At 37.0% G+C, this 15431-nt stretch overlaps 6 protein-coding genes across 8 annotated transcripts; 3 read left to right on the top strand and 3 right to left on the bottom strand.

The window, feature by feature from the left end:
* The first annotated feature begins 1363 nt into the window (after window positions 1–1363).
* LOC17881346 (transcription factor SRM1) lies at window positions 1364–4453 on the top strand. The gene is made up of 3 exons (XM_023781207.1): window positions 1364–1988; window positions 2092–2525; window positions 3639–4453. Exons 2-3 carry the CDS (start codon window positions 2149–2151, stop codon window positions 4165–4167), a joined length of 906 nt encoding a protein of 301 aa, XP_023636975.1. The 5' UTR covers window positions 1364–1988; window positions 2092–2148; the 3' UTR covers window positions 4168–4453.
* Window positions 4454–5495: 1042 nt separating this feature from the next.
* On the top strand, window positions 5496–6988 carry LOC17882364 (eukaryotic translation initiation factor 5B). 2 transcript variants are annotated; one of them, XM_023781185.1, is made up of 4 exons: window positions 5496–5658; window positions 5856–6371; window positions 6460–6579; window positions 6673–6988. In XM_023781185.1, the coding sequence occupies exons 1-4, from the start codon at window positions 5569–5571 to the stop codon at window positions 6790–6792; spliced, it is 846 nt and encodes a 281-aa protein (XP_023636953.1). In that variant the 5' UTR covers window positions 5496–5568; the 3' UTR covers window positions 6793–6988. The 2 variants fall into 2 exon arrangements, with proteins under 2 accessions (XP_023636953.1, XP_023636954.1); XM_023781186.1 differs by having other exon boundaries at window positions 5496–5761.
* On the bottom strand, window positions 6845–8364 carry LOC111830093 (eukaryotic translation initiation factor 5B-like). The gene is made up of 5 exons (XM_023781183.1): window positions 8238–8364; window positions 7599–8148; window positions 7403–7522; window positions 7177–7299; window positions 6845–7064 (listed from the first exon to the last, which is right to left on the bottom strand). Exons 1-5 carry the CDS (start codon window positions 8258–8260, stop codon window positions 6999–7001), a joined length of 882 nt encoding a protein of 293 aa, XP_023636951.1. The 5' UTR covers window positions 8261–8364; the 3' UTR covers window positions 6845–6998.
* Window positions 8365–8561: 197 nt separating this feature from the next.
* Window positions 8562–10294, bottom strand: LOC17883264 (pentatricopeptide repeat-containing protein At5g08510). Its single transcript, XM_006289600.2, has 2 exons — window positions 9361–10294; window positions 8562–9275 (listed from the first exon to the last, which is right to left on the bottom strand). Exons 1-2 carry the CDS (start codon window positions 10285–10287, stop codon window positions 8667–8669), a joined length of 1536 nt encoding a protein of 511 aa, XP_006289662.1. The 5' UTR covers window positions 10288–10294; the 3' UTR covers window positions 8562–8666.
* A 774-nt stretch (window positions 10295–11068) lies between these two features.
* On the top strand, window positions 11069–11545 carry LOC17884490 (defensin-like protein 109). Its single transcript, XM_006289750.2, has 2 exons — window positions 11069–11173; window positions 11298–11545. Exons 1-2 carry the CDS (start codon window positions 11074–11076, stop codon window positions 11435–11437), a joined length of 240 nt encoding a protein of 79 aa, XP_006289812.1. The 5' UTR covers window positions 11069–11073; the 3' UTR covers window positions 11438–11545.
* Window positions 11536–15357, bottom strand: LOC17882335 (CLPTM1-like membrane protein cnrB). Of its 2 annotated transcripts, none has more exons than XM_023781604.1 (12): window positions 15019–15357; window positions 14468–14614; window positions 14238–14352; window positions 14054–14148; window positions 13840–13952; window positions 13674–13711; window positions 13093–13328; window positions 12813–12906; window positions 12543–12733; window positions 12200–12419; window positions 11939–12106; window positions 11536–11827 (listed from the first exon to the last, which is right to left on the bottom strand). In XM_023781604.1, exons 1-12 carry the CDS (start codon window positions 15235–15237, stop codon window positions 11682–11684), a joined length of 1782 nt encoding a protein of 593 aa, XP_023637372.1. In that variant the 5' UTR covers window positions 15238–15357; the 3' UTR covers window positions 11536–11681. The 2 variants fall into 2 exon arrangements, with proteins under 2 accessions (XP_023637372.1, XP_023637373.1); XM_023781605.1 differs by having other exon boundaries at window positions 13840–13943.
* Window positions 15358–15431: the final 74 nt, after the last annotated feature.

Below are 15431 nucleotides of genomic sequence, written 5' to 3'. Positions count from 1 at the left end.
AAAAAGAACAATAATGGAAGAGATAGACAGAGAGATTCGGAATAAAAAAAAATGGGAGAAAAAAGGGAAAAAGATAAAAAAGAAAGAAGAGAAGGGAGCCTGTGAGTGTGAGGGACAACAAGTAGGGAAGGGGACCGGTCTGATTGGATCTTTTTGGTGGGATATTTATGGATAAGACGTCAACATCTTCCCTAACTTCTTTGTCCACCTCTCCCACCCCTTTTCTTTTCTTTCTCTTTTTGCCTTTTTCCCAATTTCTTTGGTAATCTTTTTAATCTACTGAATCAGTAAGTTGTAAATAAAATTAAAATTATTACATAGTTTAAATAACTTAATTATCAACTCTGGAGAAATATCTCATTGTATCTTGCAAAATGTTTTTTCTTTCACTTCATAACTTTTGATTTTGTGCTTGATTAACCCTACAATATCACATGAATACAACATAACGTACTATCGATCAAAATAGAATGTAGAACACAATTCTAAAATTGTACAAATAAAATCGGAGTTATCATTCTAGTCTTTTTTTTTGATAAACCCTTTTTGTTTATCATTCTAGTCTTTAATCTCTACTAATTATGATTGATCCTTATATACTATTTTAGATATAATATTTTAAGACTTTTCACGCGTATATAAAAATTGTCATCAATTTTAATTTGAGATCATCCGGTCTGGTTATTTAAAGAAAATTTGAAGTTTGTTGATTTCACATTTTAACTGTTTTATAATTTGTTGACAACAAATAATTTAATTACTATGCTTTTAAAATACTTCAAAAGGGTTTAAAACAAAACAACAATAACTCTTCCTGAAAAAAATATATAGTATTTGCAAAAAGTAAATCCTATACAATGACTAACTACAGAATCTGATATTGCATAGCCCGGAAAGTTTATTATTTTCATTGGTAATTTGTACAATTGTTGTTGGAAAAGCGTCACTTTTAAGTTATATAAACATTGGTTTTTTTTTGCACAAAAAAAATATAGTATGATTTGAGAATCTGAGTTTCATCAGTTTGAACAATTTTTTTTTTTGTTTAATTGCCTTGTGATTAAAAAAACACCGTACAAAATAATTATTATTCATCAATGATTGCCTAAGACCCCAAATGTCACCCAATAAAATATCTAAGGCACATGGTAACGCATAATGAAAATTGAAAAGTGAAGCACCTATGCAATTCACAAAATATTATTGTTTCCAAAGTTAAAAAAAATAAGCGTGTAAAATTACTCCTTGGCATCATGATTTAAATTTGGTCAACAAACAAATTCTTTTTTTTTTTTTTAACCTGGTACACTAATGTATGAGAATCATTGAGTCAACATAACCCAAAAAAATGAAAAATGAAGAAGGAAAAAGAAATAACAGAGGACTTGAGCTGTGAAAACTGTTGCAATCAATGAATGTGTGGGCGCTTATGGTTATCACTGTTTCTTTTGTTTGAACTTCCCCTTTAACAATGGCGTTTTGACCTCTCTCCTTCTCTCTCTCTCTCTCTCTCTCTCCGTCTTCTGGGTTATTCCGATTTCTCTTTCTCTCTCTCTCCTTCAAGTTGTTGCAATCCCTAGAAAACCCCTAATTTTCCATTTCCCTGCAAAGTTAACATTTTTTTCTTCTTCTTCTTCTTCTATCAGTCCTCCTCTTATTTTCATGGTTTCAATCTCCATATTGCTTTGGCCATCGGATATATCTTCGTGTTTAAATAGCTTATAACGATAAGTTAGATTCATCTTTCTCCTTTGCGTTTTAGTTCATCAGTAGAGTGTGTGCTGGGTTATTTTTCTGCCCTTGTTTTTAGGGAATTTGATTTTGTGGAAGGAGATAATTAATCGCTTTTCGATTCGTCTTCCTGTATAAATCCCACATCTCTTTTGTAATCCCCTAGTCTACTTGTTGTATGGTATTGTTAGATGTTGATTGGAATATCAGGGCAGTTTTATATTAGGTTCAGTGATACTCTGAAGATCTGAGTCTTGGTGTGTTTCTCAGCTTTTGTTATACTTGTGAATCTATTTAGTCACTAGTTGGAACCCTCACAGATTCTAAATTTGCATAAATCTGCTTTGTGCGATATCCTAGATTTTGGAGGAGGATTAAGGTAGATTCTATAGAATTTGGCCGGTTTTGATTTGGAAAATGACGGTGGAGGAAGTTAGTGATGCTTCTGCGTGGAGTAGGGAGGATGATATTGCCTTTGAGCGAGCTCTAGCCAGCAATACTGATGAATCCGAGGAACGGTGGGAGAAGATTGCGGCAGATGTTCCTGGAAAAAGTGTTGAACAGATTAAAGAACATTATGAGCTTTTAGTTGAAGATGTTAGCAGGATTGAGTCCGGATGTGTGCCTCTTCCTGCCTATGGGTCTCCTGAAGGATCAAATGGTCATGCTGGTGATGAAGGAGGAAGCAGTAAGAAAGGAGGTAATAGTCATGCAGGAGAGTCTAACCAAGGAGGTAAGTCAAAGTCCGATCAGGAGCGAAGAAAGGGTATTGCATGGACAGAGGATGAGCACAGGTGATCTTTCTTTATTTATGCTGCTAATCAGTTTCTGCTTCTTCTCAATTCTTTCCAATATATGTTTATTCTCTGCTCCATGTCTTCATTGTGTTCTAGAACATTGAAATTATTTTTCTAAAGTGACAATATTAGGTACTACTATTGTGTTGGGTGTCTAATTTTGTGTACCTTTGAGTAGTCAATAGTTTTCAGAGTCATACTGTACTTAGAAGCAAGACTTTCACTGGAAACTTTAGGTTCTTGGTCTCCTCTATCTGAGACTTTCAATGAAAAAAAGGAGAGAGAAGGATTGGGTTTGTTTTTAGGGGGACTGACCCGAGGTAACTCCAGAGGATGCTTTGAAAGAAAAGTAGAAATTTCTTTAAGTGGTTTGGTTCTGTGATATTTTCAAAAGTCTCAGATTTTATTGAAATTATAACTTGGCCTGGGACAGAGAAAGCTGTTCTCATAAATTTTCTTTGCTTCCCTGTCCTAGTTGCTCTATCATTACATCCACCATGTTAAGATGATGGGGAGATGCTATCTAACCCCCGGGACCATTTTGACCGTCTTTTTCACCACTTTTTGAAGCTAGATGTTGTTTTTCATGGTGAAACCCTTGAGAAAAGGATAGTTAGTCTATCCAGCTCTGTTATTGGAGATACCTTACCTTCCGTTTAGAAAGAGACAAGAAATTCTTACTCTAAAGATGATTAGTCTTCATTTTACTGTCTTGAAGATACAAGTGGTATGGGATATTAAAAACTGGAGTTCAGTATATATTGGAGAATGGTTATAGAAGTAGCATATAATTAATTACTTGACTGTTTTCTCACTTGCCAAAATATGGGAAACCGATGTAATAGTGAAGTCTATATTTGTTGATTAATTATTTTTGCTGGGAGAGTTAAAAATAATGCTTATTTGTCTGATTGAAGCCATTTTAACAGATTTTGCCATTATCTTCATCTAATCCACTGTCATCTTGATCTATTTGTCAAAATGATTTTTAGGTTGCGTTTGGCAATGGTTTGTGTGTTTTCATATTTGATACTATGGCTTGAAATTTTTTGCCCTATGGCTATGCAATGATTCTGATGAACTGTTGTCTTTGTCTTTTCAATGTTACAGGTTATTTCTTCTTGGTTTGGATAAGTACGGGAAAGGTGATTGGCGTAGCATTTCTCGCAACTTTGTAGTGACAAGAACACCGACCCAAGTCGCGAGCCACGCTCAAAAGTATTTCATTCGTCTAAACTCGATGAACAAAGACAGAAGGCGATCAAGCATTCACGATATCACTAGTGTTGGCAATGCAGATGTCTCGACGCCACAAGGACCAATAACTGGTCAGAACAACAGCACTAACAACAACAATACGAGTTCTACTGTTGTTGCTGGAGGAGGAAACAAATCAGCCAAGCAAGCCGTCTCTCAGCCACCACCAGGACCACCTATGTATGGAACACCATCGATAGGTCAACCAGTAGGTGGACCGATGGTCTCAGCAGTTGGGACACCAGTGAACCTCCCAGCTCCACCTCACATTGCTTACGGAGTCCATGCTGCTCCAGTCCCTGGTTCAGGGGTTCCTGGTGCACCAATGAACATGGGTCAGATACCATACACTCTGCCGCGTACACCAACAGCTCATAGGTAACTAGAAAGCACCTTTGCTGAGATAGTGCACTTGGTTTTAGATGTAAGAAAGATGTGTAAAGGATTTAGTGAATATTCAAGCTTGTTCCTTGAGTGAGTTTTTTTGTTACTTAGTTTTGTGGGGGATTGTTATGAGGTCCAAATAAGATATTAAGATCATCACATGATTAGTTTCAGATTCGAGAAGCAAAAAACACTCTTCTTTGTTTGTACACAATAAAGCCTCTGTTATGAGAGACTTGCAACAAGATAGACAAAGCAACGTTGTATATCTGTTTTTCACTCAACAATCTCTTTTGAATTATCAACTACAACGTTCGATTTCATGCTTTGAAGGTCTTACTCCTTTTGGATCTTTGTATACAAATAATATATGTGAACGAAAATTCATAGTTGTAGGAAAACACAAGCATTTGCAAAGAATAACATAAAAATACTCTGATATTTAAAGCACACCGACTATGAATCGCATTTATAAACAACACCTGATTATATAGACACCGACTATGCTCTAAAGACTCACGCACAAGAAAAAGACTTTTTGTTCACCTTTTTTTTTTTGTGTAATTTTGAGCACATATTTTTATCAACAATTGAATTATGTTTAGTTTAAGATTTAGACTTATCTGTATTTATTACAAATCATAAGTATATGTTTTTTTTCCAACGATTCGCTTTTTAATATACAGTAAAACCTCTATAAATTAATACTCGATAAATTAATAATCTCTATAAATTAATAAATTTATCCGGTCCAAACTTGGGACCACTGTAATTTTAGACACATTTCGATAAAATAATAAGATAATAAATTTTTTGAAAATCCTTTGTAAATATATGATCCCATCAATATTATAAATTAATAATTAGGTAAAATTTTCAAAATATATGTATATATATAGACACATTAGTTTTTGTTAGATTTTATTTCTAATATTTTACTATATGAAAAATAGTTAGCATTCTCTTTTAATACATAATAATTATTGTTTTATTTGTAATTGATTATATAAAATACTAATTATCATGATTAAATCTTATTTTTAAATATTGTTTTGAAAATATTTTCCAAATTAGGAATATCTCTTTATAAATTAATAATTATTAATTTATCGATAAATTAATATCTCTATAAATTAATAGATTTTCATGGTCCCAATATTATTAATTTATAGAGGTTTTACTGTATACAATAAACCTCTATAAATTAATAAATAGAAATTATTAATTATATAAAGTAAATGAGCCTAGACTGAACTTGCTGGGCCTATCGGCCTAAAATAGAAAAGGGATTTCTCATGCATACATTAGGTTTTTCCCGACGAAGATGACATATTGATCCGCGCGCCTATGAATGGTTTCTCTCTGATTCCATCTTTAAACACAAGCCTTAGCTCATTCAATGGAGTCCGAGTATCGCATCCGAGTCGCAGCAGAGTTTTGTGTGCGCGGAAGAGCAGAAAGTCAAAACGGAAAGCTAATAAACCTGCAGGTGATTAATTCTTTGGTTCATCAGATCAATTCTGGTTTCTCCGATCCGTGTGTGTGAGTGAGATTGGCTATATCCGTATCTGTATCTCTCCGAATGTTATGTAGTACGATCGCATCCTATTCCTATTCCTATTCCTATTCATATATATAACTGATTGATTATTATTACTGTCCCGTACGTGTTCTTCTACCTCCAAGTTGGCTATGCAGCAAGATGCAATAACATCTTTGATACCTTGTTTGAGCAAGCCGGGGGAGGGAGTCTATGTTACAGCCTCTACTATCATTTCCTTGAAAACTGTGGTCGAACGCTTGACGGCCCCGTTCCCCCAGCTGAATAATATTCCTGTCAGTGCTCTTGGCCTTGGACCTGTCACCACTGGGGATATCTTCAAGGCCCACAAACTTTTTCTTGAGGGTGGGACTGGGAATCCATTGTTTGCCACTGTCCTCGCTTTTAGCGTGCCGCTGACTCGAAACGCCAGTAAACTAGCTGAGACATTGGGAGTCAAAGTTATCTCTTCTGCCATCTCCGTTGATCATCTGCACCGACAGTTTGAAGAGTATACCAATGAGCTGCGAATGGAAAAGCAGAAGACAGAGGCTCATGATTCAGCATTCTCCCCATGCGTCCTCTGCATCTTACCCAAGTGTGTACTCAACAAGGAAGACCCAATTGTCGTGGGAGTTTATGTCCTCGAGGGTTCAGTTAGTGTATGGTTAATTTTGCTTCTCTTCGGTACTTTCCAGCGCTGGGTAGGTATTTGTTTTTTTCTGTTAACTTCCTCTGCTTTTGGTTCAGGTGGGGACTCCATTATGCGTTCCAAACAGAGCTTTTATCAATGTAGGACGGGTTGCATGGATTGAGAAGGACCAGCAACCTGTCGAGGATGCGAGGCAAGGCGAGAAGGTGATTATTAAGGTAGGGTTTAAGATTATCCTAACATCTTTTTTGGTCCTTTTACTGCTTCGATCATGGGAAATTGATTTACTTGTCATGTATTTATATATATAGATTGTTTCAGCAGACCCCAGAACAAAACAATTGATGTTGGGAAGAGAATTTGACGTTGGAGATGTTCTTGTCAGTCGCCTCTCAAAGAGATCTATCTACCATTTCATAATTCCAAGCTAAAACAACAAGTTTTTGAAACTGGACAAGGAGATGAAAAGCATGGAAACAGAGATAAACGAACAACACTGCACTATATATAATGTTTTGTTGAAAATGAGTTCATAACGTAGCAAATTTATAATGTCAAACGAACAATATTAGATGCTCAAGCAGGTAACTTGATCCCTGGAAAAGTGAATACGATTCTTTTTAATTATTGTTACATATTATTTGATATTGAGAACGCACTCCATATCAGACAAGAACTCGGAGTCCGCTATGTTTAATTGGTCCTGCAAGAAAAATTGAATTATAAATTTCAGTTAGCTAAGAAAAAATTGGTCGAAAAGGATTAAAATATATATATATAACTTTTTGTTCTGGTGGTGGAGTTGTCATCACGACCTTGAATTTAGAAGTGAGCGCATCCATAGATTCCCTAGTCATCTGACTGATAAGGATCCGATCACTAATGTCAAAATGCCTTCCAGAGCTAAATCCGTCTTGTTTCGGGTTTGATGGAACAATCTTGTGTATAGAGCAAACGAAAGCCAGTCTTATTATAACATTATATTAAGCTAAGCTATAGTTCCATGAGGATGGGAAGAGAGATAGTCTCTCAAATACCTACCTTGATCATCACCGCCTCGCCTTCCTCAGCAGATGTTACGGATTTCTGGTCCTTCTCAATCCATGCAATACGTCCTGTTTGCAGACAATCACGTCCCATATTGCAAATGGGAGTTCCAAGCTGAAAACCAAATAATGAATAAGAAACACAGCTAGCGATGCAAATATATAATATTGTTTGAATCATACGGTACTACCTTAATGAAACCCTTAACAACTAAAACTCCGAGGACTATTGGGTTGTCCTTGTTGAACACAAGGTCGGGTAAGATGCTGAGGACGCATGGGAGGATTGCTCCGTCATCAATTTTTGTTTCTTTGACATGCTCTTTGAATTCTTGGCACAACGTTTCAAGCACACCGCCAAATATGACTTTGACTTGCAATCGTTCTGCCAGTTGAGTGGCCTCCGGTGTCACGTCCACTTCAAACGCCAAGATGGTGGACAGCTTCCGTTTCCCGTCACTCGTTTTATAGACCTTCCTGATCTCCACTGGGGTGATCCTTCCTATGTCCAGGTCTCTCACAGGTATATTCACCGTTGGGGATCTCAAGAACTCGACCAGTACTTTCAAGGAACGTGTGGTGGAAGCTACGGCAAAAACACCCTCGTCACTTTTATTAAAATTCTTCACAGTTTCCATAATATCAGTATCGTTTCCAAAGCCCTCCTCATTGAAAATCACCATATCTGTTATCTCCGATGGTGTTTCTCCCGGAATATTAACAACATCTCGATCGGTCAAACTTCCATATATAGAAAAATAAAACGGATCAAATCAATAGATTTCATCGGTAAGAAAATTTAAAGGCCAAAAGTCACAAATCAAGCTTACTCGAAACTCCAAATCGCCGCCATGGGAGGAGAAGGAATCGGCAGTGGCTTGATTGGTTTCGACGATATGCATGCTAGGTGCTCCGTCGAACACAAAACCTATGACTCTGTATTTATGTATTAAGGCCCATCGAATAAAATAATAGCAAGTACTGGGTGGGTAGGGTAACTTATTATGGGTTTAGATCAGTATACCGGAACTTTGATGGTTCCTTCTTGTTTTTTTTTGGTTATCCCCGGTTTTTATGCAAAGAGAAATTGTCCTAGGAGTATGAATGCAACACGTGTGTGGCGTTTTGGTTTGTTTCAACTGGATGACACTGTGTTGCTGAATCTCATTTGATTGAATATAGGAATGTGAAGTCACCAAAAGATCACAATAGATTCAGTCAATGTTACTGGAAAAGTGAACAAATTAAAACATCTGCTTTCATATGCATAGTTGTTCAAGCTGACGCATTGAATCAAAGCCACTCTTCTCCGGTTTCATTCTCCTGGAAATTTCGTCAAGAACCTGATAAATCTCATATGATCTTGGGTGTGATTTATCTTCCACAGTAAATCTATGAACTTCAACCCCTACTTCCACAAAATAGCTATATCCAGCAGCCTTTGTCATCGTTTCCTTCTTCATCAACTTCCGCATCCTCAAAACTCCATCCCACTTCTCATTGACAGCGTAGATATTTGACATGATCACATAGTTACCTGGATTTGTAGGTTCTAGCTTGAACAGTGCCTCACTTGCTATCTCTGCTATCTCAACATGTCCATGGAAACTACAAGCACCTAAAAGGGTTCCCCATACCACAGCATCTGGTTTCATTGGCATTGTTTCGATGAGATCATAGGCTTCTTGCAGCTTTCCAACACGCCCCAAGAGATCGATCATGCATCCGTAGTGCTCCAGTTTTGGCGAAATCTTGTGAACTTCCTCCATGGACTTGAACAATTCGTGGCCCTTCACCACCATTCCACCATGAACACAAGCTAGCAGCAACCCAACAAATGTCACTGCGTCAGGTTTTTCTCCTTCTCGCTGAAGTACCATCGGAAAATCTTTAGTGTTAGAACTCTTTAAAACAAAGTAAACAACCTGAAGAAAAAACCAAAAAAATGCTCACCAACATTTGGGCATAAAGCTCAAGAGCTTCGTGGTGTTTCCCGTGAGTAGCTAGACTACCGATCATGGAGTTCCAGGAGCACAAATTTCTCTGGTTCCCAATTTCATGGAATAACTGTTTCGCTAAATCAATCATTCCACATTTTGAGTACATCTCTAGTGTAGCATTACACACGTAAATGTTATCAAAGAACCCGTTCTCTCTAGCATAGCTTTCTAGTCTTCTGCCAATCTCCAATTCCCCTAGATTCGCACAAGCGGGGAGAACACTAACCAAAGTAACATGGTTTGGTTTCACGGATTTGTCTTTCTCCATACACAAAAACATGGTTAAAGCTTCAGAGTAGTTCCCGTTCTGAGAAAACCCAGAAATGACGGTGGTCCACGAGATAACGTTCTTACAAGGCATGGAATCAAACAACTCCATCGCCGCCTTCATATCACCTTGTCTTTGGTAACCCGTGATCATTGTATTCCACACGGGTGCATCTCGGTTAGACATTTCGTCGAACACCCTGCGCGCACAACACAATTCTCCTAGCTTCGCATAGGCAGTGATTAGAGCAGTGCAGCAGAACGAGTCGGACTCAAACCCGGATTTGAAAAACTGCGAATGAAGCAACCGTAAAGGTCGAGCCGACGAAAACGAAGCAGAAGCTGCGAAGATGAAATTGAAAGTGTGGTGATTTGGACGGAGACCATCGAAGGAGAGGAGGTTATAGAGGACGATGGATTCATGAGGATGGTGATGAACAGAGTAAGCTTGAATTAGTTTGTTGTAGAGGAAGATACACGGGTTTCGATGAAGATCGAAGAGCTTTCGGGCATAAACAATGTTTTGAATCAGAAGCAATCGTTGTAAGAGATCTTTGGTTTCGTCTACGCCTCTTCTGAGACAGTGCGCGTGGAGTTGCTTGATCTGATTCATTCCCACGCGTCCACCTTTCGCACGTGCTAGTAACGTGCCAAAATCAGTTGAGTTGAGACGCCAAATATGTGTTTCGAAACGGTGACGTTTAGCAGTATTGTTTATTTATGTTTATGGGCTCAAATGTCGTTAGTCGCATTGAAGAAAGATTGAAGACTACGGCCCATAAGTCATTGCTCGCCGACGTCGTATTGGCTGACCTTGCAAAAAACAGAAAATGCAAGTATCTGTCAACAGTTTTATAAATTTATATAAAGTATTTTATTGTATATAGAAAAAGATTTATGGATTTTAATCAGATATATATATATATATCTAGCCATATAGGGATAATCTTTTATTATTTCAATATTTTTATTTAAATTCATGCTTATAAAATAAAATATGGTGTTATTAGATCTCATATTTAAAATTATATCAGATATCATTGTTTAGTACTCAAATGTTTTTATATAGAATCAGTCTTAACTTTAATTCCAAGAGATTTCCATTACCAAAAAAAAAATTCCAAGAGATTTCGCTAGTAAATTGTGTATTCAAAATATCCAACTATACTATACAATGATTTTATAATATTCACAAAAAAAAAAAAATGAAAAAGCTGACACATACTTAAAGAGATAAATAATACATCAGTGATTTTATTAAACATCGAATCTCTCAAATTCTCTCTTCTATACAAATAGAAACAAACCTCTACACAAATACTAAAAATAAACCAGAATAATTCATTATAAATAGTCTTGCATTGTTCTTTGATGATGAACAATCACATTAATTTTAACTATGGATTTCACTAAGAAAATACTAGTAATATTTGCTCTCACCATTATTATGTTGGGTAACTCGTCTGTTCATTGTCGTCCAAGTTTTAAAACCATGCCTTGTAAGATTTTGTTTGTCTGTTTCCTTTTGTAGTATTTTTTGGTAATTGCTTAGACGTACATGTTGCTTTCTCTTGGTAATTCACAATTGAAATTTGATAATCTATTCTATACCTTTTTGTTTAGTGTTTGGAGAAAAATTAACTCAGTGCTTCGACACAAACCCATGTATGCACGGGATGATGGGATGCATTAAGTTCTGTAGCTCAATGGGGACTGCGGACGGACAATGTAATAATGAAAACCTCTGTTGCTGCACACATTAAACGTTGTAATATTATTATACTTGCCTTTCATTCCAAAAAGATTACTGCATTCTGTAAAATTAAGACATTGAGATCGAGAAAGTTATACATAACAAAACTTAAGTATAACTAAGTGATATTATTAACACATTTTTTTCTTGAATCTAAAGAAATTCTTTTTGGATTTAAAATGCATTAACAATACTTTCTAAAGCAAAAAAAAAAAAAAAAAAGCTCAAAATTGTTAAGAAAGAAACAAAGCTAATTAGTTTGTTTTCTTGTCATCTTCTTGGTCAGTGATCTTCTTTGTATCCACGGACTCCTCCTCACCTCCAAAACCAAACTCGTTGACGCGTGTTTTGTCCACAGGATAAACCCATCTTTGGTACAAGTATATCAAGAATATCACATCTGCAACAAAAACACCAAAATTAGATCATGATCACCAAATTTTTGTGAATTCTTAAACCCTCCTTAGAGACCTGAATCAACAATTTTAGGGAAAGATGGGTTTGTATTTACCATCTCGGAAGACAGAAAGGCGATGCAGCATTGGCATTTTGATGACAAAAGCAAAGAGATCGTCGATGATTGTGTTGAGAAACTTATATGTCATTTGCCTCCATGGTAAATGTGCTACTGACTTCAGCTTATAGTTGATGAACAATTGAGGACACATCATAATGAAACCTGCAATCACATAACACATGGATCTCAACTCAAAAGAATCAACCACAAGAGATTTTTTTGAACTGGTCAAAGAGAATTTTGAAGGCTTTTTACCAAACATGTAGACGCAGCTCGTTAGTGACGATAGGATCCATGAGTACCAACTCTTGTGGCGTTCATAGGCAAGTGAATATATGGAGAAACCAGCGACAAGAAGGAGGAGCACATAAGATAAGAATTTAATGGCGATATCATCATATTCCTTGGTCTTGTTGCTTGAATAGGATTCACGGTCGTGGAACCTCAATCTTGGAATCACTCCACTTCGGTCAACCTGTAAAATTTATATGTTTTTCACCGGTTTATATACGCAAGGCAAAAATCAGATGGAAAAACATCACTTGCTGTTTTTTTCAGTGATGTTAAACATGCACAAAAACATTGGACTCAGTGGTACCTCGATGCGCATGGCTTTCCCTATTTTCCAGAACTCGATACAGACACCAACTCCAGAACTAGCCAATATCATCCATGAAGTGTCGTTGTCAAGCAGGTAAAGGAAGATGATGAACTGACAGATAAAGTTCAATACGACAGACTTAGCAGACAGTCCTTCCATAGATTTGTTCTTGTTCCAAAACTGGATATCTGTAGGGAAACCAAAATATCATCAGATAGCAAATATTTAGAAGCAACTTAAGAAAGTAGGTAGTCTTTTGTTGTTTACCATTTTTGAATGCGAGGAAGTCAAATACAGAATGCAGCATCGAAACAAACATCGTGACGCCCAAGAGATAGGGATTTCCTTCCAAAAACACCCTCTGCACGTAAATTATTAACCATGAAAAACATAATCACCGCAGCTCCAATTAACAGAAAACAAATAATCACATCCCTCTACTACTTTCGTGATTCCTACTTCCATAGACATAGTTAGACTAGTTAGACGCACATCTTAGTATGCAATATGACAATGAAGCTAACTGAACATAAAAGACCAGAGTTACCTTTAATTCGTCAGATTCACCATCAAGCATGCTTCCATAGCTACGGTGAATCTGGAAAGACTGATCAATCTGCTCAAAAAGCTGCCACTTTGTCATGCTTATGGGGCTTACTTCCAGATTAAGTGGTAGCTCGGAGACTGTCTCATTGATTAAAATCAACTTATCCCTCAACAGCCAAAACTCATTGAAGAAAACTATAGGGTAGTAGTTTACAGTACTAGGTTCCACCAGTAAGTCTGCCAATAAGTTAAGTAAAGGAAAGAGCAGATATGGACCATCATACCTATAGCATAGCGAAAAGAATTCCTCATACATTTCCCCATTTATTAAATGAAAGCAAAAAAGAAAAAAGGAAGCATAATGCACAAATATGATGTAGAGTGATGTGGCACTACTTTCTAGAACCCAGAAGGTTCTCGAGAATTTTGAATTTTCAAACAAGTTTAAGCCAGCTAAAGTTATGAATGGTATGGAAGATGATACACATGCTAGTGTCTTCAGTTGTAGAGAAATATGTGCATAGAGAGTTGTCAAAAACTCAGATAATAATAGGCACATCATCCTTAAAAATAGAAGGATACAAGGAGCAATGTTTGGTGGCACACCATGCTGGGGATAGCTGTAAGGAAATTGAAAACAATTAGCAAATTTCTTATGAGATTTACTGTTAAAAGTGAACTCAAAAGAAAAGCAAGCATGCCATAAATCCATTATTCATCTACCAATTATTAGTACTAACTAACTTACCGAGTAAAATCATCGACTAGGTTAATTGTGACATTTGGTTTCCAGTAGGATACCCATTCCACAGGGGCCTCATCCTTGAGATCTGAGTCCTTACCATCAACCTCCTGCAAATTCTGCTTTGTGTTAGTTCATAAGCATGTGTGCCATCACAGGCCAAACAGTAACATAAAAACATACAAAAAAAGCCATGATCAAAAGTTTCGTAGAGACACACCTCAACTTCAGCATTGGATTCATCAGAGTCTTTGGGATTTCCCAACAGACTCTTCTTCTTATCTGCTTTACGCTTTGGCAAGTAAGTCGCAACAGCTGAAATAGAGAAACGACTCGTCCAACTTAGTGAATACATTAATCCACCAATCAAAAAGGTTGGTTTGTGTAGGAAAGGGAGGTCTTACGGTGTATCTTGCCAAAACAGTTAAGAGGTTGGTATTCCGGATCGCTGGGATCTATAGGATAACCAGACCGAGCAAAGAAAACATGAGCATACAGACTTCCATTATTCTTAAGCCCCTGGAACAACAGAAGAGACATCGTAAGTCAATGGAGCCTATATACTAATCAAGGAAGAAACATCTGAAGAAACCCAAATAAATACAGTATCTATATCAGTTGAACAAGAAATAACCTCGGATGGATAATACGTTGTTGACAAGGTCCTAGTGCTCTCTGGCTTCCACACAGCATAAGGTATGTTTGTCTCGTGCCAAATAAGAGCACCTTCATTCCCAAAGTCATTGAATTTCACATGCTCCGAAAGATAAAACCACATATCCTGGTAAGAAAACAAAAAAACGATGGTTAACATCTAAAATCATATCGAGACATCATTCATAACCAAACAAACAAATCAGTGATCAGACAACCCTGCCACCAATCCAAGTATCCTATTCCAGAACCAAACCGGTGTTATGAAACCCACTGATTTATTACAGTAAAGTATCTGAAACACTTGTCAGCAATGTTTCTTCTTAATCATCTTACGAAAAGAGATGAAGCAAACTTCGAATCATTCACAATCACAAAAATCCTAAACCACCCAGAAGCGGTAAACACTTTGAAGAGACAAAGTCTGTGAATCGAACCCAGTTTTTGAAATTCAGAAGAGAGAAACGAATCAAATTGCAGAAACTAAACAAATCAATCGCAAGTAGTTATCACGATTAACCAGAAAATTACCATGGGCTCTCCCCTCTGAAAGAGATTGGAAATAAGGTGGGAAGGCTTAGAAGGATCCGCAGGTTTTTGTTTAGGAGAAAAGAACTTAGAAGCAAAGTAGCAGAAGACGGCGATTCTGATGATTCCGGTTATAGTCTGCCCGAAGCCACCAGCTTGCCGTTGCTGCTGCTGCGGCTGGCCATCAACCACCGCCGCTGTTTCACCTTCCGGTGGCGCCATATTCGTCGAAGATGCTGTCGTCAGTGCCGATTCAAGCTGAGAGTTCAGAGTTGTAACTTTATCGTAAGAGATGTGTACAGAGCAGAGTCGACGAGAGTATAGTATTTTATGGAGTTTATTTTTTCTTCATCTAATTATTCGAATAATAGTAGGAATGGTAAATTTTCAGTTAAGGACCTAAATTAGTTTAATAT

Source organism: Capsella rubella, unplaced genomic scaffold, assembly GCF_000375325.1.
Source record: "Capsella rubella cultivar Monte Gargano unplaced genomic scaffold, Caprub1_0 scaffold_6, whole genome shotgun sequence".
Classification (NCBI taxonomy): Eukaryota; Viridiplantae; Streptophyta; class Magnoliopsida; order Brassicales; family Brassicaceae; genus Capsella; species Capsella rubella.
The sequence above is the reverse complement of the archived record's forward strand: the minus strand, read 5'-3'. Positions and strand labels throughout refer to the sequence as shown.